The sequence below is a fragment of the Bos grunniens genome, chromosome 19 (assembly GCF_055505025.1).
Source record: "Bos grunniens cultivar Pamir isolate PY7600 chromosome 19, Bosgru_T2T1.0, whole genome shotgun sequence".
Taxonomy (NCBI): Eukaryota; Metazoa; Chordata; class Mammalia; order Artiodactyla; family Bovidae; genus Bos; species Bos grunniens.
The window spans coordinates 48,583,392-48,609,683 of NC_141183.1; the positions used below are offsets into that span (position 1 = coordinate 48,583,392).

The window sequence follows — 26,292 nt, forward strand, 5'->3', positions numbered from 1 at the left end:
CTGTGCTTTTGAAGACTCTTGAGAGTCCCTTGGACTGCAAGGAGATCAAACCAGTCAATCCTAAAGGAAATCAGTCCTGAATATTCATCATAAGGACTGGTGCTGAAGCTGAAACTCCAGTACTTTGGCCACCTGGTGGGAAGAACTGCCCCTTCGGAAAAGACTCTAATGCTGGGAAAGATTGAAAGCAGGAGGAGAAGGTGATGACAGAAGATGAGATGGTGGGATGGCATCACTGACTCAATGGACATGAGTTTGAGCGAGCTCTGGGAGTTGGTGATGGACAGGGAGGCCTTGTGTGTCCATGGGGTCGTAAAGAGTTGGACATGACTGAGCAACTGAACTGAACTGAACAAAGAGGAAAGCTTCGTGGTTGGTTGGTTTCTCTGAATTTTGGACATGCAGCTCTAATCTACATTCTGGTGACCCGTAAGGCTGTCCAGAGAGCAGGACTCTGTAGCAAGACCAAAGCAAGGATGCATGGCCATTTTCACATGATGACCCAACAGACCCAATGGGAATGAAAGTCTCTGTAGAAGACAGAGTTCTAAAGAAAGCCTCTAACAAGCCCCAATAACAATCCCTGTAGTTTTGGAGGAAGACCACGCTCACTTCTGCCAGCTAGTGTTGTCCATGTGCATTCAGTCTCTGGCTTCCCACAGAGTCCTGTTGAGATTGAATCTCAGACCATGGAGCACCAAGTAACTGTGTGAACTGACATCCCATCACATCCTAGGGGTCATCTGATGCACTGAATCACACAGTGAAAGTACAGAGTAGAATTCCATCGTGAAATGGAACTCATCTATATAAGACTGGCCACAAGCGGGTCTGCAAGACCAAAACAAGTTATAAAAGCAGGAAACTCAGACTCCCATAGCATCTCCATCCACTGTCTCACTGGCTTTCCCTCCACTCACAGCACTACCTTCAACCAGAATGGATGGTTGCTGCCCTCTGCCCAACTCGGGTAACCCTGCAAGACAATGCCAGAGGGAACCTCTATAGGTCAGCAAACAATCATTGGGGTGGGATGAGAGCTGTTCCAGGACTAAGACCCTGCAGGAATAAAAGTTTAACCCCAACAGGTAAAGACTCCCATCCCACCAAGGTGGGCAGAACTTGGAGGAGTTGATGGGAGAAGGAAGGCTGCTATAATTACCACCCAAGGCCTAAGGTCAGCTCCAGAAGTGGCTCAGCAGCAGCCAGGTTTTGTGCTAATTGATGTTTCTCTCTCCCCCACCCCTTCTGATGAGAAGACTGATGATTGATGACATTTTTGGTTTCAGATGAACATTTGACTGAATAGACACCATGGTATGGTAACTTTATTTACTATGTTGGGGACATTAACCCTTCAACCACAGGAAGGATAAGAGTAGATGCTTGGGAGGGTGAGAAGATGTGTTGTGAACATCTTCCCTCTGGGATCCATTCTCTATCCTGTTCTGGACCCCAAGAGGCTGACTGGATGCTTTCATCACCTGAATTCTGGTTGATTTTGTCCACGGGGACAATGACTGAAAATTAGCAGGAAGGAGGAGAGTAAAGCGAGGCTTAAAAAAAAAAAAAAAAACCTGCCCATTTTACAACCATATTTTGCTCTGCCATTTTTTATAGCCCTTTGTTCGCGTATTCGAGTTTGCGTCTGCCACAGGATTCCCAGCACCTGGAACAGCTAGTTTCACACACAGGCATGGTTTCTTCTTAGACGGGAGGCCTTCCAATCAGTTATCATCCTTCTGAATATACAGATATGTTTCCATCCTGGAGGCTGGAGAGAGCATAAGAGTCTGTGCAACAGTTGTCCCAGCCCCCCTTAGAGGGATCTCAGACGTGACCTCCCTTGGAGTGATCTCAAACGTGACCTCCCTTCCCAAGTTTGGAGCAGATGTCACTGTCCAACCTGATGTGTTCATCCAGCCCCTCAAATGCCTTGTTGCTCTGGACCGTACCCTTTACTTCCTCACTTCTTTCAGGAGCTTTGTCTGCTGTGCTTATTAAAAGGTCAACCCCTTGCAGGAGTGATTCTTTTTAAAAAAGACCTGGCATAGTTCTGCCACATGGGTCTCCTCATGTTCCAAATACAGTGCACTCTAATCTCTAAAGTGCCATCCACACCCTAAGCCCAGGAAGCCCCCAGTGAGTCACAAGGGATGTTAGGTGGAGAATGTTCTCTGACCTCCTGCACTGCTCTTTGCTTTTGGATATCATCGCAAACCACTCTGGCACACTCTATTCCTGAACGTAAGGGTAAGGAGTGGGGAGGCCCCTGCAATCCAAGTGGCGAGTCAGAAAGTGGACCAAGAAAATCCAGAAAAAATTCCTGGGCAATTTTTGTCCTTTCAGTGATGTTTTTTCCTTCTCATGGTAGTCTCTGTTGTCAATGTGGAAATTCTTAGCTTCATCAATCATGACATGTTGCATCTTTTCAAATGTACTTTTTCATGAAGGTTTTCTGAGTTATTTCCTGGCAGATGTTTTGTGTGTGTGCTTAGTCATTCAATCATGTCCAACTCTCTGAAGCCCCATGGACTGTAAACTGCTAGACTCCTCTGTTCATGGAATTTCACAAGCAAGAATACTGAGCAGGTTGCCATCTCCTTCTCCAGGGGATCTTCCCCACCCAGGGATCGAACCCCATCTCTTGCCTCTCCTGCATTGGCAGGTGGAACATGCTATTAAAAATGCAAGAAGAGCTCTTCCTGCCATCTTTCAGTGCTGCCATAATGGTGTACGAATGTCCCGGTTGATGCTCTCAAGAGGATCAACAATGGCAAAAGGAGAGAGGTAAATGACAGGTTCCAATCAGGCCATGTTCCAAAAATCATCATCAGGTTGCTAACCATGATGATGAAGCGCAGTTACATTGACAAATTTGAAATCATTGATAATCACAGAGCTGGTAAAATTGTGAACCTCACAGGCAGGCGAAATAAGTGGATCAGCCCCAGATTTGATGTGCAATTCAAAGAGCTAGAAAAGTTACATAATAACCTGCTCCCATCCTGTCAATTTGGCTTCATTGTTCTGACGATCTCAGCTGACATCATGGACCATGAAAAAACAAGATGAAAACACACAGGAGGGAAAATCTTTGGATTCTTTTTCTAGGGATGTACTACGTGTGTGCAAATAAAATGCCTTAATGGTTAAAAAAAAATAATAATAGGAAGATACAAATGCAGGTCTTCCTAATGAAATAAAGAAAGGAGATGATTTTTTAAAATTCTTTAAAAATCAAAGTATAGTTTATTTACAGTATTTTCTTAGTTATACATGTTCAACATAGTAATTCAATTTTTTTACAAATTATGTTCCATTTGGTATTACAAAATAACGCCTATATTTCTCTGTGTTGTATAATATATACTTGTTGCTTATTTATTTCATACACAGTAGTTTGAACCTCTTAATCCCATGCCCCTTCCCCTCTTTATCCCCACTAGTAACCACTACTTTGTTCTCTGCATCTGTTTTGTTATACACTTCTTTGCTTTATTTCTTAGATTCTACATATATTTGACGAGTCCCTTGGACATCAAGGAGATCAAACCAGTCAATCCTAAAGGAAATCAACCCTGAATATTCATTGGAAGGACTGTAGCTGAAGTTCCAATACTCTGACCACCTGATGCGAAGAGCCAACTCATTGGAGAAGACCCTGATGCTGGGAAAGACTGAAGGCAGGAGGAGAAGGGGATGACAGAAGATGAGATGGTTGGATGGCATCACCGACTCAGTGGTCACAAGTTTGAGCAAACTCCAGAAGATTGTGAAGGACAGGGGAAACCTGGCGTGCCGCCGTCCATTCATGTTGGTGCAGATGGCAGAATTTCCTTCTTCTTGTATGGCTGGGTAGTGTTCCATTGTGTATACGTGGACCACATCTTCTTCATTCATTCATCTATTGATGGACATGTAGGTTGTTTTCTTATCTTGGCTGTTACAAATAATGCTGCTATGAACATCGGGATGCATGTCTTTTTGAATTAGTGTTTTTGTTTTCTTTGGATGTAAATCCAGGAGTGGAACTGCTGAGTCATACAGCAATACATACATACAGTTTTTTTGAGACGCTGCCATACTGTTTTCCACAACGGCTGCACTAGTTTACATTCCCGCCAACAACGCACGAGTATTCCCTTTTCTCCACGTCCTTGTCAAAATTTGTTATCTGTACTATACTTTTGATGATAGCTATTCCGACAGGTGTGAGGTGATATCTCACTGTGGTTTTAATTTACATTTCTATAATGATTCTATAATGATTAGTGGGGCTTCCCAGGTGGCACTAGTGGTAAAGAATCCACCTGTCAATGCAGGAGACGTAAGAGATGCAGGTTTGATCCCTGGGTTGGGAAGATCCCCTGGAGTAGGGCATGGCAACCCACTCCAGTATTCTTGCCTGGAGAATTCCATGGACGGAGGAGCCTGGTGGGCTACAGTCCACAGGGTCACAAAGAGTCAGACACGACTGAAGTGGCTGAGCACACATGCAGTGATTAGTGATGCTGAGTATCTTTTCACATGCCAAATAGCCATTTCTATGTCTTCTTTGGAAAAATGTATATTCAGGTCTTCTGCCCTGAAATTAATGTTTACATCTCTTTGGTCTCCTTAAACCTGGAAGAAAGAGAGAAAATCATAGAGTTCATCTGGATACTTTTTAGGTACCTATGACATATCAAGATGTACAGCAAGCAATTGGACACAATAAAAATATTTTGAGCTCAGATAAAAATTATAGCTTTCCCCCATTAAAATGTAATCCAGTGAGTGTATTGGTTATCTACTAAAATTTAAGTTTTATTCTGAGATATTGCTATTAATGCACAAAAGTGATATGCGGTAATGAGTAGCATGTGGCAAACCAACATTTCCACTGAGAAGAGTTAGAAAAGGCCATTATCGTACATAAAACATCTGTCTGAAGGCAATTTAAAGCTGAGGAAACCAGCTTTGCTTTGCTTTAGACAAATTGTTGTTGCTGCTGCTGCTAAGTCGCTTCAGTCGTGTCCGACTCTGTGCGACCCCACTGACGGCAGCCCACCAGGCTCCCCTGACTCTGGGATTCTCCAGGCAAGAACACTGGAGTGGGTTGCCATTTCCTTATCCAATGCATGAAAGTGAAAAGTGAAAGTGAAGACACTCAGTCGTGTCCGACTCTTCGCAACCCCATGGACTGCAGCCCACCAGGCTCCTCCATCCATGGGATTTTCCAGGCAAGAGTACTGGAGTGGGGTGCCATTGCCTTCTCCGTTAGACAAATTAGAGATTTGCAAATACAAATCAGAGATTAAAAATACTGTCAAAACTTTCCTTGAGTAGCTAAGTCTCTAACTGGATTAAGATAATCATATGTTACTCTGTTGGCCTTGCAAAGGACAGCATGAATCTTCTTGAGAGGAAGACAGTATCACCTAGATCCTCTATACCTTTTTTCATACCATGTCTAGGATTTAACTGAAAATTACCTGGCATGCCAAAATACAGGACTGTATGGCGAAGACCAAGAAGGAAAAAACCATACAACAGAAACAGACCAAAGTTAATCCAAATAATGGAATTACCAGACAAGGATTGAAAAGAGCTATTATTTATGTTCTTAAGAAAGAGAGGAAAAAAGGGAGGAAAAAAATCGTCAAAGAATTGATAGACTCCAGTAGGAATTCTAGAATTGAATTGAAATTAGACATTAACAGATAGGTTTAACAGGAAATTAGACACAGCAAAAGAGAAAACTAGTGAACTGGAAGGCTGATAGCAACCCACTCCAGTGTTCTTGCCTGGAGAATCCCAGGGACGGGGGAGCCTGGTGGGCTGCTGTCTATGGGGTCGCCAAGAGTCGGACACGACTAAAGTGACTTAGCACCAGACTTTAAATATAATCATGTCCCAGCATTTGGTTTTGAAGAAGTGCTCTAATGTCATCTCATTTACATTTTGTTCCAAAATTAATCCATAATCCAAAAAAGCAAGGCCTTTTAAATTAATTCCCTTAATTACTATTCCAGTCTGAGTCTGAGGAAGTAGTAAACCATAAGATATCAAATTGCAAGAGAACGTGGAAAACCAGATGCGTAGAGTTGAGCAGTGCGCACCAGGTTATTCAGAAGTGTTTTCACTCATGAGGGCCGGTGCGGTTTCTCAGACTCACCCAGATCTGGCTTTGTCACTTTACATATTTAGAAGCTGAGGCGTACGGGGGATAGAGCTGACTCACTGCAAGTCACAGCTGTGGCAGCTTGGAAACGGTGCTGCTGCTTAAAAAGTGGAATGTAAAGATGAACCATTTCTTCTTTTGAGTAAGGGCTTGCTGCAAATCAGAAATATACCCAGTTGTTACTAAAACAAAAAATACCGTGTTCGAATGAGGATTTTTTTCCTCCCTGGATTGTATTATTTCAAAGTAAATAAATGAGGGTATTTGCCGTTGGCCCAAATGATAATTATAACACTCAGGATTGGTGGAGTAATTAAGAGAAAAAGAGATGTGTATCTGTCACGTGGAAATATTGGCTCATCTGGAAATACAGAAGTAGTTAGCTGTGAAACAGACATGAAATATACTCGTTAATGTTGTTCCCCATAATGCAGTAACACAGCTCACATAGATCTTAAACAATTTAAGGTTTATATACATACGTGTCACTTTGTATATACATACGTGTCACATTGTGGGTTAGCTGTAAAATCAGAAGAAAGAAAACAAAAATTAAAAGAATAGATATTGGTGAGGCTTTTCTTTTTAAGAGCCAAGTCTCTTAATTATAACTATTTACTGTTGCTTTGGCTTTACTGCAGTGATTTTCAAAGGTTAATTATTCAAGATTTTTTTGTACTTACTGTAATAACTTGATATTTTAAAATCATCTTGTTTATATAAAACTTTTTATATACCACTACTATAAATGGAAAGTCATTTTACATAAGCAGATAAAATAAATGTAATGAAAATAAGACATCACAATTAAAAGTAAGTATTAGTAATAAAAAAAAGGCTGATAAAAATCAATATTTAGATTTAAGCATACATAGAGAAAAAGTTGTTTATAAAACTTTTCTGGAGAAGGAAATGGCAACCCACTCCAGTGTTCTTGCCTGGAGAATCCTAGGGACGGGGGTGCCTGGTGGGCTGCTGTCTCTGGGGTTGCACAGAGTCGGACACGACTGAACCTACTTAGCAGCAGCAGTAGCAGAGAAAAAGAGTGAAAATTCAGATTAAAAAATAGTCATATGGTACACAACAAAAACGTCAAATGTTTACACAACATGGAGAGATGTGAGAAAGTATAAGAGCAATATTTTCTTTAAGAGATAACTTTTGAAAAATTCCAAAGCTGACAAGACAGAAAAAGCTGTACACTTGACATTCTGTGAATCCCAAGCAGGATGAATAGAAACAAAAATATACATAGGCACAGCATATCAAACTGTTAAACATCAAAGACAAAAAAAAATCTTAAGATGAATAAAAAAGGGCACATTACTTTCACAGTAGTAACAGAAAATATTCTGTTGACTTTTAAAATTTTTCATTTTATGTTGGACCATGGTTGATTCACAATTTTGTGTTAGTTTCAGATATACAGCAAAATGATTCAGTTATACATGTATCTTCTTTTTATTCTGTTGACTTTTTAGATAGAATTGGCATATAACATTATATTCGTGGCTGGTATACAAGACAGTGATCAGATATTTCTGTATATTGCAAAGTGATCACCCCTGGACAGTAAGTCTAGTTGACATCCATCACCATATATTATTACAACATTTTTTTCCTTGTGAAAACTTTTAAGATTTATTCTCTTAACAACCTTCAAATATGCAATAGACTATTACCATAGTTGGGCTTCTCTGGTAGCTCAGCTGGTAAAGAATCCACCTGCAATGCAGGACACCCCGGTTCGATTCCTGAGTTGGGAAGATCCAGGAATTTGAAGGAGAAGGATAGGCTACCCACTTCAGTATTCTTGGATTTCCCTGGTGACTCAACCGGTAAAGAATCCACCTGCAATGTGGGAAACCTGGGTTCAGTCCCTGGGTTGGGAAGATCCCCTGGAGAAGGGAACAGCTACCCACTCCAGTATTCTGACATGGAGAATTCCATGAACTGCATAGTCCGTGGGGTCACAAAGAGTTGGACAGAACTGAGCAATTTTCACTTTCATTACCATAGTCACCATGCTGTACATAACATCCCATGATTTATTCATTTTACAGTTGGAATTTTGTGCTTTTTAACTTACTTTATCCATTTTGCAACCCCATCCCCACCCCTATTCCTTGTATTCATGAGCTTGGGAGCTTTTTTGGTTGGTTGGTTTTTGTCTTCATATTCCACATATAAGTGAGATCACATAATATTTGTTTTTCTTTGTCTTGTTTCACTTAACATTATGCCCTAAAAATCCACCCCTATTGTCAAAAATGGCAAAATTTCCTTCTCTTTCTATGATTGAATAATGTTTCATTGTGTGTGTTTAATGGCTATACAGAATATAGGAACATAAGTTTCTTCCATATCTTGGCTATTGTGAATAATGCTGCAATAAACATAGGGGTACATGCATCTTGCAGTTAGTACTTTTTATTTTCCTGTGAATAAACACCCAGAAGTGAACCTGTGGGATCATATGGTCATTCTACTTTTAATTTTTTTTTAAGAACTTCCACACTACTTTCCATAGTGGTTGCACAAATTTATATTCCCAGCAGTGCACAAGGGTTGCTTTTCCTTCAATCCTCACTAAGACTTGCTATTTCTTGTCTTTTTGATGATAGCCATTCTAACAAGTGGAGAAGGCAATGGCACCCCACTCCAGTGTTCTTGCCTGGAGAATCCCAGGGACGGGGGAGCCTGGTGGGCTGCCATCTCTGGGGTCACACAGAGTCGGACACGACTGAAGCGACTTAGCAGCAGCAGCAGCAGCAGCATACTGTATTGGTGTTTTTCTTTCTGGCTTACTTCACTCTGTATAATAATAATGACTGAAGCGACTTAGCAGCATTCTAACAAGTATGAGATGATATCTCATTGTGGTTTTGATTTTCATTTCCCTAATGATTAGTGACGTTAAAGCACTTTTTCATGTACTTTTTATTATTTGTATGTCTTCTTCAGAAAAATGTCTATTCAGATTCTGTGCCATTTTAAAATTAGATTGTTTTATTTTGTTGTTATTGAGTTGAATGAATTCTTTATATACTTTGGATGTTAACCCCTTATGAGACACATGATTTGCAAATATATTCTCCTATTTGGTATGTTGTCTTTTAATTTTATTGATGATTTGATTTGTTTTACACAAGGTTTTAAGTTTGATGTGATCTTGTTTATTTATTTTTGCTTTTGTTATCTGTGCCTTTGTTGTCAATTCAAAAAAACAAAATAACCAAGACAGATGCTAAGCAGCTTACCACCTATGTTTTCTTCTAGGAGTTTTATGATTTCAGATCTATCATTAAAGCTTTTAATCCATTTTGAGTTAATTTTGTACGTAAGATATGGATTAATGGAACAGGATAGAAATCCAAGAAATAAACCCAAGCACTTGTCAGTTAATCTATGATAAAGGAGGTAAGAATATACAATGGGGGAAAGATAATTTCTTCAATAAGTGGTGCTGGGAAAACTGGACAGCTCCATTTATTAATAAAAGAATGAAATCAGAACATTCTCTATCACCGTTTACAAAAGAATGTCAAAATGTATTAAAGACTTAAATACAAGACTGGAAACCATAAAACTCCTAGAAGGAAACACAGGCAGAATACTCTTTGACACAAGTTGTAGCAATATATATGTTTTTGGATCTATCTCCTAAAGCAAAGAAAATAAAAGCAAAAGTAAGTAAATGGAACGTAGTGAAACTTAAAAGCTTTTGCATAGTAAAGAAAACCATTGACAAAATGAAAAGACAATCTACTGAATAGGAGAAAATATTTCCAAATTATATGACTGATGTGGGGTTACAATCCAAAATATTAAGATAGCTCATACAACAACATCAAAAAGCAAGCAACATGATTTAAAAATGTGCAGAAGACCTGAATAGACATTTTTCAGAAAAAAAAACAAAACAAAACAGATGGCCAACAGGCACATGGAAAGAGGTTCAAACACTGTTAATCATCAGAGAAACACAATTTAAAACCACAATGAGATATCACCGTATACTGCCAGAGTGGCTACCATTAAAAAGAACACAAATAAAAAATGTTGGCAAGCATGTGAAAAACAGTAAGGAGCTTTCTCAAAAGACTAAAAAGAGAACTCCCACATCACTAAAAAGAGAAGCCACTCCTGGGTATATATCCAAAAAATGAAAAACTAATTTGAAAAGACATATGAATCCCAATGTTCATAGCAGCATTATTTACAACTGCCAAAATACAGAAGCAACCTAAGTGTCCATCAACAATGAATGGATAAAGAAGTTGTGCTATACATACACAATGGAATGCTGCTGCTGCTGCTGCTAAGTCGCTTCAGTCGTGTCCGACTCTGTGCGACCCCATAGATGGCAGCCCACCAGGCTCCGCCGTCCCTGGGATTCTCCAGGCAAGAACACTGGAGTGGGTTGCCATTTCCTTCTCCAATACATGAAAGTGAAAAGTGAAAGTGAAGTCACTCAGTTGTGTCCAACTCTTAGCGACCCCATGGACTGCAGCCCACCAGGCTTCTCCGTCCACGGGATTTTCCAGGCAAGAGTGCTGGAGTAGGGTGCCATTGCCTTCTCCGAGAAATGGAATACTACTCAGCCACAAAAAATGAAACCTGCCTTTTGCAACAACATGGATAAAATAAGTCAGACAGAAAGACAAATACTGTATGATATCACTTATATGTAGAATCTAAAATATAAAGCAAACTAATGAAAATTAGTAACAAAAAAGGAACAGACCCACAGATACAGTGGGGAGAAGGAAGTGGGGGAAGGGAAGAATAGAGTAGGGGATTAAGAGGCACAGACTACTATGTATAAAATAAATAGGTTCCAGGGATTATATTGTACAACACAAGGAATACAGCCAACATTTTACAAAAACTATAAACGAGGTATAACCTTTAAAAATTGTGAATCATATACTTACCAGCAGGGGAGATACCATGAGCATGAAGGTGGTTTTCCCAGGGCAAGGCTCATCCATTGCACTCCAGGTGTGCTGACCCCTGCCATTTCCCCAAACGTGGGGAACTCGGCTGCATAATTTGTAGTAGGGAGGAACTGCGTTCATGCTTCCTCCTGGTAGGTTTTGAAAAACAAACATCTGGGGATTTCCCAGTGGTTCAGCGTTTAAGAATCTGTGCTTCCACTGCAGGGGGCACAGGTTCAATCCTCGGTTCTGGAACTAAGACCCCATATGCCATGTGGTACAGCCGAAAAACAAAACAAAAAACAAAACACTGTGAATCACTGTGTTGTATAGTAAAACTTATATAATATTGTAAATCAACTATTTACATATATACATAAACATTTTAAAAAGGAAGTAATTATTGATAGGTTTGTATTTAGTACCATTTTGCCATTTCCTGCTGTTTTGTGGCTCGTCTGTTTCTTTTTTCTTCTCTCACTCACTTGCTTTGTGATTTGATGACTTTCTGTAGTAGTATGCTTAGATTCTTATCCCTTTATCTTTTGGAGTGGAAATGGCAATCCACTCCAGTATTCTTGCCTGGAGAATTCCATGGACAGGGGAGCCTGGCAGGCTACAGTCCATGGGGTTGCAAAGAGTTAGACATGACTGAGCGGCTATTATTTATACTTTCATATGTTTTCCTATTACAGATCTCCCTCGACTTGTGATGGTTTTATGTCTCAATAAACCCATCATAAGTTGAAAATATTTTAAGTCAAATCTGCATGTAATACAACTAACCTACTGAACATCATAGCTCAGTCTAGCCTACCTTAAATCAGCTCAGAACAGTTACACTGGCTTACAGTTAGGCAAACTCATTTAACACAAAGCTTATTTTTAAATTAAAATGTTGAATATATCATTTAATTTATTGATCACTGTACTGAAAGTGAAAAACAAAATGGTTGTATGGATATTTACCATCAAAGCAGACAGCTGAAAGCACAGCAGGCCTGAAGAATGTTTGAAACATTGAACTAAAATTAATCGCAGGATGATATTGATGCTACAGTGATAATTCTCTCTCGATAAGGCTTGAGGATAGCAGGAGGCACTGGGGCATCTACACCAGCTGATGGTTTAGTAGGCACAATATTCTTTAGGAAGACTTCAAGCTCTGATTGTACAGCTTGTTTTGCCTGCAACATTCTCTTGTGTGTAGAATAAGACAGTTCAAAAACCAGTTTTCAAACAATGCGAATATCATCCAGGCTTCCCTGTTATGACAACAATAAATGGGAAGTATATGCTTTTTTGAGCAGGCTCTGGGAGTTGGTGATGGACAGGGAAGCCTGGTGTGCCACAGTCCATGGGGTGGCAAAGAGTCGGACACGACTGAGCGACTGAACTGAATTGAACTGAACCTATATGCTTTCTCGTATTCCTGTGTGCTCTAGGGTTTTCCAAGTGGTAGATTAAGAAAGGCTTCAACTTGAACCTTACAACATCTCTGTCCCAAAGCAGCATTATATAGTCTTTGGAAGCCTTGAATCCATTGTCTTGGACTTTTGATGAATGTACGTATGCTCTGGCATATGTTTTCAGAATAAGTTGATTTCATCAACATTACATACGTGTTCTGGCAAATACTTCTCATCCACAATTATTCTACGCAGCTCTTCCTTAAACACTTCGGCACTTCCTTAAACACTTTGGTATCAGCAACCTGCTGCCTCACCACCAATGTTCACATTATGAAAATAACAACGCCACTTGAAACACCGGATATTAACTCACTATAAACATTCGCGTATGTGTAAGATCGTCAGCATACTCTTTAAGTGTATGGAAAAAACTTGCCTCAGTAGACTATGTGGTGTGCGCTTCTGTATCTGATCGTCCATTCTCGTGTCGAGAAATTTTCCCATATCATCGATTAGCCCAGGTAATTTCTTCGCGAAGACAGTGGATTTAACCAATGCTGACAATTTCACTGTATCACCGATTCACTTATCCTTTAAGATGGTCGAGATCATCAATTGCAAAAGTCCGAACTCACACGTAATGGCCATTACTGAATTGCCACTTTGATGCAGGGAAATCGAGTTTCATCTCAAGAGTAATTGCTTTCCTCTTCTTCACATCAGAAGCAGGAAGCAACACAATACACTATAGAGCGCTGGTTATTTACCCTCGTGACTACATGGCTGACTGGGAGTTGTGGCTCACTGCCAGTGCCCGGCATCATACAAAAATATTGTATCACATACGGCTAGCTCAGGAAAAAATCAAAATTCAAAATTCGAAGTATAGTTTCTACTGAATGCGAATTGCTCCCGTACCATCGTAAAGTCAAAAAATCCTAAGTCGAACCATTTTAAGACAGAGACATCTGTACTAATTAGCACCCTTTTATTTCAGCTTAAGTCCCTGTCACCAGGAGTCTAGCGGTGATGAACTTCTTTACATTTTGTTTGTCTGGAAGACTCTCCATATCATCTTCAATTCTGCATGTTAAAGCGACTATTCTGCTGAGTTCTTAAGGATGCCAGCTGAGCAATTAGAAAAGTCATAACTTCTCCAAGTGAACAGTATAAAAGTAGTCCAAGAAGATTCAGAGAATTTTGTGGGGAGGGGGAAAAATTTTGGATTCTTCGTTTCCTTATAAAGACTGTAAACATCATCAATTATAATCTTTTCTAAGTTATAAAGGTTTTTTGGGTACGTCTTGGAAATTTCCATTGTTGTTGTTAAAAGTATTGAAAGTTTCCATAACTTAAAAGTGGAAGAAAACTTATCCATGAACTATGCACAGAGTAATTAACAAATTAATTTTCCTAATAACTTTTAAAGGGGCTTCCCAGAGGGCTCAGTGGTAAAGAATCTGCCTGCCAAGCAGGAGATGCAGGTTTCATCCCTGGGTTGGGAAGATCCCCTGGAGAAGGAAATGGCAACCCACTCCAGTATTCTTGCCTGGGAAATCCCACAGACAGAGGAGCCTGGTGGGCTACAGTTCATGGGGTTGCAAAAGTATCAGGCACAATTTAGAGACTAAACAACAACAAAAAGTCTTGAGTAACACCTATGAAAACCATTTAGAAAGAAATAAATTGAAAATTAAATTAGACTTTCCAAGATCCTATCAAGTTGTTTTCCTTGTAAAGCTTTTTAGAGGTATATTTTCACATTATTTGAGAACAACATTGACGACATAATGAAAAACATCTTTGTAGCCTGGTCTACTTTTAATGATTCAGATGAGCCTTGCGCAAGATTTTCTTGGGCTCCAAAATCACTGCAGATGGTGACTGTAGCCATGAGATTAAAAGATGCTTGCTCCTTGGAAGAAAAGCTACGACAAACCAAGACAGCATATTAAAAAGCTTTGCCGACAAAGGTCCATCCAGTCAAAGCTATGGTTTTTCCAGTAGTCATGTATGGATGTGAGAATTGGACCATAAAGAAAGCTGAGCGCTGAAGAATTGATGCTTTTGAACTGTGGTGCTGGAGAAGACTCTTGAGAGTCCCTTGGACTGGAAGGAGATCCAACCAGTCCATCCTAAAGGAGATTAGTCCCGAATATTCATTGGAAGGACTGGTGCTGAAGCTAAATTCTTTGGCCGCCTGATGCAAAGAGCTGACTCATGAGAAAAGAACCTGTTGCTGGGAAAGATTGAAGGCAGGACGAGAAGGGGACGACAGAGGATGAGACGATTGAATGGCATCACCAACTCGATAGACATGAGTTTGAGCAAGCTCTGAGAGATGGTAAAGGACAGGGAAGCCAGCATGCTGCAGTCTGTGGGGTTGCAAAGAGTCGGACACAACTGAGCAACTGAACTGAACTGGACGATATTTAAACAACCTTTTGTCATTCCTCAGAAAGTAATCCATGCTGATTGCTCAAGAGGTGTTGAAAAATCTCAGAATCAAATTTATCACTTAAAGTTCCAAGTCTCTTCAAGACTATGAAAAGGGCCTTCTTTAAATCGTTCATTGTTTGACTGGTTATGAGGGTGTAGGACTTAGGGTAGATGGCAGATAAGCTTGAATCATGAAGAAGTCTCGCACTGCCTTCAGTTAATGTAGAAGATTCTTCACTGCAATAGATCTTTGTCATGACACACACTTTCCCAGTGTAGCCACCAATTTTTACCAGTTTCTTCTTTAAAGTTAAGGCAGTTTGTATAGAATAGCCTTTTAGTTCCTCATTCAGTTCCCTGAGGAAGGTGTATAAGACTGGTGGACGGTCCTGGGAAATTAGAAGTGCATCACAGATGACGCTCTGGTTCTCTTGCAAGTCCAGATCCAAAGACCAACTCTTAGAAAAGATCAATGTACCTTGATGAACAGAGCCCATCTCTTTACATATCAACTGTGCAAGTCCTTCATGTTGTGAGAACAGTCTCTTGTAGAGGATTTCTGGGATATATGTCACCTTTTCTGATGGCACTAGGTATGAAAATAATTATAATAAATTTTTAAATACTGGAAGCTTCCAATTCCAACCATGACAAAGTAGCTTGTACCAGACCAACCCCTCCCACCAAACACAACTATGAAAGTTGTATAAAATATAAAAACAGAAATTTAAAGAACTAGAGAGCAACCAACACAAGCAGGACTTAAAGGGTCACAATATTTGATGGAAACACAGGAAGTAGCACCACATTCATCCCAGCTTTTTGCCTGAGGATATTTTCCATATCATGTCATGGGTAAATACAGCCCAAGCATAAATCTCCAGTTTTATTAGGCTGAGGAAAAAGAGACTGGCATTTGGGGCTACCAGAGGAACTATAATTCGAAAGGGAAAATCTAAGATAAAACTGCAGAAAAGCAGCCAAACTCTACATTCACATTTCCTTCAACTCACTTGGCAGATACAGGGTGAGAAAACCCAGAAGAAATTGTTACTGGGAGGTTAAAAAGAGCTGAACCTGAGTTTTATCAACCTCATGGTGGTGGGGTGACTTAGACCGGAATTCGAGTCCCTGAAAAGCGGAAGGCCCGTGGTAAACACCTCAGACTTTGAGTTGAGACTCAAGAAGAGCCATGACCTAGTAATGGTAAGGGCAAAATTTAAAGATATTCTTTCTAGAAAAGCATAAAACAAATCTTAAAAAATCAAGGTTATCACTGGTACTCTATCTACCTGCAGAAAGAAATATAATCCCCTTTGGAGGAATGTAGCATCTTCCAAAGCCTCTGTAGTTTTTTTCTTTTATTTTAATTGGAGGATAATTGCTTTACAACGTCGTGTTGGTTTCCGCCATACAGCAACATGAGTCAGCCATAGTATACACATGTCCCCTCCCTCTTGAACCTCCCTGCACCTCCACCCCATCCCTCCCCTCTGGGTTGTCACAGAGCACTGGGCTGAGCTCCCGGGGTTATACAACAACTTCCTACTTGCTGTCTGTTGTACATACGGTAATATATATGTTTCAGTGCTGGTCTCTCAATTTGTCCCACCCTCTCTTTCCCCTACTGTGTCTAGGAAGATGCCACATACTACAGGCCAACTAAGCCCATGCGCCACAACTACTGAGCCCACGCACGCTGGAGCCCCTGCTGCAACTGAGCCTGTGCGCCACAACCACGGAAGCCCTTGTGCCCTAGCGCCTGCGCTCCACAGCCAGAGAAGCCACTGCAGTGAGAAGGCCCTGCGCTGCAACTAGAGAGCAGCCCCTGCTCACAGCAACTAGAGAAAGCCCATGTGTAGCAACGGAGACCCAGCACAGCCATAAATAAAAAATAAAAATGAAAGAAAAATAAAAGAGCAATCGGGTGATAAAAGCCATCTATCAGCTTTTCCCTAAGGAGAGGAAGAATCGGGACACACATCTAGTGCCTCAACTTTTCTGGCTACAACTTGAGGCACTGGCTTCCACCCTCCCTTAATCAGGGCACTGGTGGGACTTGGCTTACAAACACTAGGAACAAAGTGTTAGCGGCTTAAATGAGCACAACGCTTTGAGAGGCACCCAGAATGTCTGGCTGAACTACTTAGTGAATTCATCTCCTATTTGATGTCCGTCTGTGAAAACGGCTGCTTTATATAATGTGCAGAAACCAACACAGTCAAGAAAAGAGAAGAAATGGGATTATGCTCAAAATTAAAGAACAAAACTCATCTCCAGAAACCTTTTCCTAATGAAGTGGAGCCAAGTGATTTACCCAACAGGGAATTCAAAATAATGACCTTAATGATATTTTCTTAGGTCAGGAAAGCAATGTTATGAACAAATTATTTAAAATAAATTTTAACAAGGTGGTGTGAAATCAATATATAAAATCAGTTGCATTTCTACACACTAGCGACAAATAAGAAAAAAATGTAACTTTTAAAGTAAAACATTGAGAATTCCCTGGTGGTACAGTGGTTAGGACTCTGTACCTCCATTCATTCCTGAGGGCACAAATTCAGTTCTGGGTCAGAGAACTAAGATTCCGCAAGCCAAGCAGTGAAGCCAAACAAAAAGGTAACATCAATTACAACAACAAAACATTTTAAAAACCTATGTTCAATTGTACAAAGACCAATTGATATAAATAATGCCACTATGCCACTTCTGAAATCTATATATTCAGTGTAACTGCAATCAAAATCTTTAAAGGGCTTTTTGAGGCACTTAAAACAGTTCTAAAATTTGTTTCATAGATTAAATGATTCAAATTGCCAAAACACTCTCAAAGAAAAAGAGTAATAGTAAGGAGCCCTGCCCTGCTAAGTACTTAGAACAATATTACAATATTAAGACAGTATAGTGTGTATAAGGACAGACAAATTGACCAAATGAACATAATATGGATTCTAGAAACAAAGCTATACATATACCTAGTAATATTGCTGGAGATGGCATGGCAAATTGGTGGGTGAAAATGGGAACTGTTCAGTAACTGGAGCTGGGTAATGTGGTTACTGGGCTTCCCTGGGGGCTCAGTGGTAAAGAATCTGCCTACCAAGCCAGGAGAACACAGGTTTGATCCCTAGGTTGGGAAGATCCCCCTAGAGAAGGAAATGGCAACCCACTCCAGTATTCTTGCCTAGGAAATCCCATGGACAGAGCAGCCTGGTGGGCTATAGTCCAGGGAGGTCGCAAAGAGTTAGATACAACTTAGTGAATGAAAACCAACAAAGCGGTTATCCACATGGAATAAAATGAAATACCACCCTTACATCACTACTGAGATAGACTGAGGCTTTAAATGTTAAACATAAAGTGCAAAACCCTAAAACTTTTAGAAGAAAATGAAAGGAAATATGGTTCTAACTTACTGGTTAGAGAGGATCTCATACACAAAGCAGAAAGAGCAGTGAAACAGAAATTTTAAATATTGGTAACTTGGACTATTTTAAATTAAGTCACAATCAGCAAAAGTATCAAGCTGCTGATAACCATCATATGCCTCAAGGAGTCAGGCATGACTGAAGTGACTTAGCAGCAGCAGCAGCCTCAAGAAAAGAGAAAACGAAAGCTACGAACTTGGAGAAGATTTCTGTAACCTGTAATACCTATGATCAGAAGACGATCTGGATTCTAGAATCTCCTACATATCAACAGGAAAAAGACAAAAACCTAATAGCAAAATGGGCAACCGACAGAATAGGCATTTCATAGGCAATAAAATACAGACAGACAGTAGGTACACGAAGAGATGCTCAACCAAATTAACAACCAGGGAAATGCAGATGTAAGCAGATACTATTTTACACCTATTTGAGTGGGAAAAAGGAGGACGAAAAGAAAGATGAAGAGAAGCTGACAACTGGAGAAGACGTGCCATTTCTAACATGCTGGTGGGAGTAAAGTGACTCATCTACTCTGGGGAACAATCTGGTATTATCCTATTGCTTGGATACTCATATACTTCCTGACCTAGCAATTCTACTCCTGGGTGTGCACCCTAGAAAAACTTTCACAAATATGCGACAGAAGACTGAACAAAAATATTCAAGGTAACATTGTGTATACAGCAGAAAACAACAAACATGTTGCCCATAAGTAATAACAACAAAAACAGGTAAATCAGAGATTCTGAGTATTGTTGGTCTTTCTTCAATAATGGAATATAGCTGTGTATGAAGCTGGGTCTCAATATAGACTTCCTCCTGACATGATGGATTTCCTTTTTGTTTAAACTAAGTTGACTTGGGTTTCTCTTACTTCCAATGAAAGGAGCTCCTATTACACCAAGAAAAAGTCTAAAATATTACATTTTGATATAGTCCATGCTAAAAACACCAAAAGCATTCCCTGAATGCCAGAATATGCTTTAATGATAAGTTTCAAGACAGAGCTTATTTGAAGAGGAGATTTGAAAAGACATACAAGTCCAAAGAAACCCTAATTAAATTACCTCTAAAGTGATATCTCTGCTGCTGACTTTCTAAATTCTTACCTTTATCAACAGACCAATCATGGGGAATTGGTGATAACATACTTCGTTGAAAGTTCATCTCTTCAAACAACCTGGGAAAATCTTAAAAAACAAAACCACTTTCTTAATTTGTCACAACTAAATGCTTACTATATCAACTAAATGCTTTGTATATCTAAAGTCTGCTTAGAAATGACCCCATTTTCCCAATAGAAATGTTGTCAAATATTGTGGATAGGAGATCCAACCAGTCCATCCTAAAGGAGATCAGTCCTGGGTGTTCATTGGAGGGACTGATGTTGAAGCTCAAACTCCAATACTTTGGCCACCTGATGTGAAGAGCTGACTCATTGGAAAAGACCATGATGCTGGGAAAGTTTGAAGGCAGGAGGAGAAGGGGACGACAGAGGATGAGATGGTTGGATGGCATCATCGATTCGATGGACATGGGTTTGGGTGGACTCCGGGTGTTGGTGATGGACAGGGAGGCCTGGTATGCTGTGGTTCATGGGGTCTCAAAGAGTCGGACACGACTGAGCAACTGAATTGAACTGAACTGATTGTGGATAGATTCCCAGGTCAGACATAAGTTATAGATTTATTCCTTGAGGCTACTGAAACATACTATGTTGAATATGAATAGGAAAGTGCATGAATAGTAATCGAATACATTACCATATAACTGGGCTCATTTTAAAAGCAATTAAAATTAGAAGACATGAGGGCTAGTGAAGGAGAGTCTAATTTGGGGCAGATTCTAAGAATGAGCCTTGCAATTTCAGAGATTTTTAAGTTGCTAGTGTAGGTCCAATTTCACTGGCGGCTTTTCTTTTCCAAAAATCAGATAAAATACCAACATTAGCCTTTTCTTATCAGTCCAATTTAGGGTTATATGTTAGTCCACAAATGGAGGAAACAGGAGAGGAAGAGGGAAGAGGTTTTAAGGGAAAGTGTAAAGAAAGGCGAAAGAGCAAGTACATTAAAGAGGCAAGCGTTCCTGAGAGAAAGAAATGGTCAGTTACTGAAACTGAGCTCCAAAGGAAAAGGGAGAAGGAATTCACAGGCTTTCCTTGAAAGTGAGTAGATGTGATGGGGAAGAAAAATTACACCAGGTAGTGCTATGGAGAGAAGATAATGTACTTTTGTGTATGGAATAACTACCTTCTAAACAGGTAGAGATAGCTAACTATTGCATGTATCTACCAAAGATTAGTAAATTAGGTGTTGAAATCTGAGGACTATTGATCTTGCCCCCAATCTCAGAGAACAAAAATCCTTCGTGCTGCAGCCAAATGCACCATTATTTCTACCCCCCCTTCCTCACCTGGTTCAGGATCCATCATTAACTGCACCCACTCCTCCACGGACAGCTGCTTCACTTGATTGTCTTTCACATGCCAGGAATCCGGCTTTTTGGCAAACACTGCACAACAGAATGGCTCTATTTTGAGCATAAAGACATATCCACAAAGACTTTCTTCATCGTATACCTCAAGGAATTTGCATAAATAATTGATCTTCTTCTTCTCCATACAGAAGTGATAGACAGGCAACTCGCTGATGCATTTTTCTATTTCTCTTTCTATCTTGTCAAGGTCACTCTTCTCTGCTTTAAAGCCAATTACTTCTTGTTTTTTCTCACTTAAACCAATAAACAAATATCCCCCACGAGTATTTGCAAACGCTGAAACATATTGAGGGAGAATCTCTTTAATGCGTTGCAACAGCTTTTGTGTTGAGAAGTCTTTAATTTCCACATATGTGGATTCAGTGAAGGTGAGTTTTTCTCTATACCTGAGTTGCGTCCTATTAAAAAAATCAGAAGCCAAGGCTTTTGTGCTACTTTCTTCTGTTTCTTCTCGGCACCTCTTTGAAGATGATTTTGACGTTAAAGAAAATCTCTCTCTAGTTTCTACCCTGTCTTTGAGGAATTCCAGTGCCACGGTAGCATTCATGACATTTACAGAGGTTATATCTCTTTTGTACAAATTGGAACTCAAGGTGGCAATCTTCATCCCAGGGATTTTGGAGCTCCACGATTTGACAAAAATCAGAAAATATTTACCTTGTTTCATAAAGTCAAAGTATTTATGAACAATTGGAACCATATCGGCTAAAGAATGTTCCAAATCTAATCCTATTCCATCTTTTTCATAACTATAATCTTCATTCTCAATTTCAATCTTGCTTATTCCCCCTCCAGAATTCAGCAAAGTAATCACACATTTTGAGAGGCTTTCATTCTGCTTTTTTCTCAGTTGAGAATCTTTCATTTTTTTTCTATTCTTCTCCCCCAAAGTGACTTTTCCCACATCTAGAACCAGCTCCGGGTAGTTAGTGTCCAAAACAATACAGATGGTCATTTTCTCAGGAGCCATTCAATTTCCAAGCAGAAATTCTTTTCTGTAAAACAGACAGCCATTTAAAATAGGACCTGAACAGAAGAGATAGCAGATTCTGTATTGTGAGGCAAACCCAGCAAAATTCTTTCTTTTGCTTTATCCTATCTTTGGAGGGAATGATGCTAAAGCTGAAACTCCAGTACTTTGGCCACCTCATGTGAAGAGTTGACTCATTGGAAAAGACTCTAATGCTGGGAGGGATTGGGGGTAGGAGGAGAAGGGGATGACAGAGGATGAGATGGCTGGATGGCATCACTGTCTTGATGGACTTGAGTCTGAGTGAACTCCGGGAGTTGGTGATGGACAGGGAGGCCTGGCGTGCTGCGATTCATGGGGTCGCAAAGAGTCGGACACGACTGAGCGACTGATCTGATCTGATATCCCACTGAATAGCATGGTAAGGATACAAAGTATGTTCTTTTTTTAACATATTTTGAACTAAGGTGATAATTTCTACTCCTCTAAAATTTTTCAATATTATACCATAGTTTTATATGACCCTCTTCTAATTGTTTGAATCTCATTTTTATCTGCTTATATTATATCCTTTCTTTTTTTAAATATAAATTTATTTATTTTAATTGGAGGCTAATTACTTTACAATATTGTATTGGTTTTGCCATACATCAACATGAATCTGCCACGGGTGTATACATGTTCGCCATCCTGAATCCCCCTTCTACCTCCCTCCCCATACCATTATATCCTTTCTAATTCCATATATATATATATATATATATATATATAACTTATTTCTCTCTTCTTTTCTTAAATAAGGCTCTGAGGAGAGCCTATCTATATTTCTGATCTCAGTGAACCAAGTTTTAGCTTTATATATTACATATATTTTAATTTTTAAAATGATTTCAACTTTATCTTAATTATCTTATTGAGGAATCCTTTGGGGACATTATAATTGGGAGTATAAAGACATCTAGCAATATACCACTGTTTTCTTTTTTTTAGTCCTGAAGAAACATTGCTTTACAATGTTGCCTCGGTGCAATATGCCATTTTAGTAATTTTTCCTTCCTGCAAGGATGAATCAGATTCACAAATTTTGGCCATTGATCTTAAGCAAGGTGGGTCAAGATTTTCTATTTTCTATCCATTTTCTATCAGATATCACATAGCCACATATTTTCAATGAGGTAAAATTCTCATATACAAAAACGTCTGCTTTAGTATAACTATATACATAATCCATTAGCTCTGTTCCTTTAAGGCCTATTGGGATTACAGCTTTGCTATATGGCCTAGGGAGAAGACAATGGCACCCCATTCCAGTACTTTTGCCTGGAAAGTCCCATGGATGGAGGAGCCTGGTGGGCTATAAAGTCCATGGGGACGCTAGAGTCGGACGCGACTGGGTGACTTCACTTTGACTTTTCACTTTTCATGGAAATGGCAACCCACTCCAGTGTTCTTGCCTGGAGAATCCCAGGGACGGGGAAGCCTGGTGGGCTGCCGTCTATGGGATCGCATGGAGTCGGACATGACTGAAGTGACTTAGCAGCAGCATATGGCCTAGAGACAACTGAGTGTAAAGTTTATCACAGGTAGGAGTCACTACACCGGGAAAGAATATAAAGGGTCCAAATACTCCTATCCATTGCTGGACCAGAATCCTGAGGAGGCTCAGCTGTAGGTTGTAGAGACCACCTCAGTCTCCATAAGCTTTTGATCATATGTAAATAACTATATGGATTGAACATTTGTGTGCCTCCAAAATTCATATGCTGAAACCCTGCCCTACCATGCTGAAGATATTAGAAAGTGGGGCCTTTGGGGGGTAATTAGGATCAGATGAGGTCATAAGGTTCGAGCACTCATGAATAAAATTAATGCCTTTATAAGAATCTCAAGACAGCTTGCTTCTCTTCTCTGCTCTTTACCATGTCATGAAAAGTCAGTAGTCTGCAACCAGAAGAGGACCCTCTTTTCAACCAGACTAGAACCTGACCACACTGGCACCTTGATCCTGGACTTCCCAGCCTCCAGAACTGTGAGAAATAAATTTCTGTTGCTTATAAGCCACCCAGTCTAGGATAGTTCTGTTATAGCAGCCAGAACTGAGACATCGAAAATAACTCTGGGTCTGCTTTGGACATTAAAACTGTGGACATGGAAAATAACTCTCTGTGCTGTGTGCTGAGTCGCTCAGTTGTGTCCAACTCTTTGCGACCCCATGGACCCCAACCTCTGTCCATGGGGATTCTCCAGGCAAGAATACTGGAATGGGTTGCCATGCCTTCCTCCAGGGAGGATCTTCCCAACCCAGGGATGGCATCCAGGTCTCTCGCATTGCAGGCAGATTCTTTACTGTTTGACTCACCAGGGAACCCATCAGGAAGTTTAGTGTGGTTGTTTTCAACCTACAGGAAATCAGGTGGGGGCTCCTACTCAGAACACCAAGAGGAAAGGTCTGGGGCTGGTTCCTGCCGTGGACTCTGAACCTCCGGGGTGCAGAGCACTCTTCATGCTCTGGAATGTCTTCCATGAAATTTTCTGAGCCCTCCCAGTGCCTGGGACCAGCCAGGGCCAGCAGTATCATCCTGGAAGGTTGCCCAAGCCTGGACAACACTGTAAGGTTTCAGGTCCAACTTTCCTCCCTTTGCAGTTCTCAACGGCGTCTACCTAAGGAGCCCCGGGACTCACACTGACATGTCCTGGGACCTCATGACTGGATCCTGGTTCCAGAGAATATCCTGGAACTATAAACTGAATGTTTGTGTGCCCCTAAAATTCACATGTTGAAACCTAATCCCCAGTGTGATGAGGTTTGGGGTGTGATGTGGTTAGGTCATAAGGGTGGTGCCTATGGTTTCCTCATTTCCTATTTTAACGCCTTCCTTTGTGTTTATTTTTTCCCCATAGTTTACCTTAGGGTTCACTCTTGGTGTTGAATTTCCTATGGGTTTGGACAAATGTACAATAATATGTATCCATCATTATACTATCATACAGAACGCTCTCACTGCCCCCAGAATCCTGTGTGCTCCGCCTGCTCTCGTCCCGGAACCCTCAATCCCTGACAACTACCGATCGTTTCACTGTCTTAGTTTTGCCATTCCCGTAATGTTGCATAATTGGAGTCATACAGTTGCAGTCTTTTCAATTGACTTCATTCACTTGATAATATGCATTTAAGGTTCTTCTGTGTCTTTTCATGGCTTGATAACTCACTTATTTTTTTTAAAAACCTTTTAATTTGGTATTGGGGTACAGCCAATTAACAATGTTGTGATAGCTTCAGGTGAACAGCAAAGGGACTCAGCCATACACATACATGTATCTGTTCTCCCCTAAATTCCCCTCCCACCCAGGCTTACTTATTTTTAACACTGAATAATATTCCATTGCCTGAATACACCACAGTTTATTTATCCATTCACCTACTGAAGGATGCTTTCCAGGTGGTGCTAGCGGTAAAGAACCTGTCTGCCAAAGCAGGAGACATGAAGAGACATGGGTTCGATCCCTTGGTCGGGAACATCTACTGGAGAAGGGAGTGGCAACCCACTCCAGTATTCTTGCCTGGAGAATCCCATGGACAGAGGAGCATAGTGGGTTATAGTCCATGGGGTCACAAAGAGTCAGACACGACTGAAGCGACTGAGCACTGAAGGGTATCTTAATTGCTTCCCAGTTTGGGCAGTTATGAATAGGTTTGCTAAATCATCTATGTGCAGGTTTTTGTGGAGACATAAAACTTAATTTCCTTTGGAAAAATACCAAGGATCAAAATTGCTGGATTATACAGTAAGAGTATGTTTAGTTTTGTAAGAAATTGCCAAGCTGTCTTCCAAAGTAGCTGTGCCATTTTACATTCCCATCAGCAATGAATATGAGTTCCTGTTATTTCACATCCTTGCCAACATTTGGTGTTCTCTGTGTTGCGGATTTTAGCCATTCTAACAGATAAGTGGTAGAATCTTGTTTTAATTTGCATTTCCCTGATGACATATGGTGTGGATCATCTTTTCATATGCCTATCTGCCATCTGTATATCTTCTTTGCTGAATGCTTGTTAAGATTTTTTAGCTCATTTTTAAAAATAGTTATTTTCTTATTGTTGAGTTTTAAGAGTTCTTTGCATATTTTGGATAACAATACAATAACTATGTCTCTTGGAAGTATTTTTTCTTAGTCTGTGCCTTGTCTTATTCTCTTGACATTTTCTTTTCAGAGCAGAAATTTTTTAATGTTAATGAAGTCCAATTTATCAATTCTTTACTTCATGGACCATGCCCTTGGTGTTGTATCTAAAAAGTCATTGTCAGCCAAGGTCACTGAGGTTTTCTCCTAGATTATTTTCTAGGCGTTTTATCATTTTGAATTCTACATTTGTTAATACATCCCATGATCCACTTTGAGTTAATGTTTGTGAAGTGTATAAGGTTACCGTGTC

The 26,292-nt window shown here is 40.1% G+C and overlaps 1 protein-coding gene and 1 non-coding gene across 3 annotated transcripts in view; one reads left to right on the forward strand and one right to left on the reverse strand.

Annotated features, from left to right (window-relative positions):
- Positions 1–3,229: 3,229 nt before the first annotated feature.
- The window catches only part of SLFN12 (schlafen family member 12), a 44,867-nt gene continuing 21,804 nt past the window's right edge, over positions 3,230–26,292 (reverse strand). Inside the window, exons 2-7 of one of the 2 annotated variants that reach the window (XM_086360318.1) lie at positions 20,804–21,882; positions 19,501–19,581; positions 12,076–15,546; positions 11,104–11,361; positions 6,161–8,017; positions 3,230–4,626 (exon numbers count right to left, since the gene is read on the reverse strand). In XM_086360318.1, the coding sequence (XP_086216444.1) occupies positions 14,966–15,546; positions 19,501–19,581; positions 20,804–21,857 (1,716 nt within the window). In that variant the 5' untranslated portion in view covers positions 21,858–21,882 and the 3' untranslated portion in view covers positions 3,230–4,626; positions 6,161–8,017; positions 11,104–11,361; positions 12,076–14,965. Of the gene's footprint in view, positions 4,627–6,160; positions 8,018–11,103; positions 11,362–12,075; positions 15,547–19,500; positions 19,582–20,803; positions 21,883–26,292 lie in introns of those variants that run through there. The other variant, XM_086360317.1, reaches the window with a different exon arrangement.
- LOC147352563 (U1 spliceosomal RNA) lies at positions 11,096–11,257 on the forward strand. The gene has a single exon (XR_015148437.1). It is a non-coding gene; the product is annotated as a U1 spliceosomal RNA (small nuclear RNA).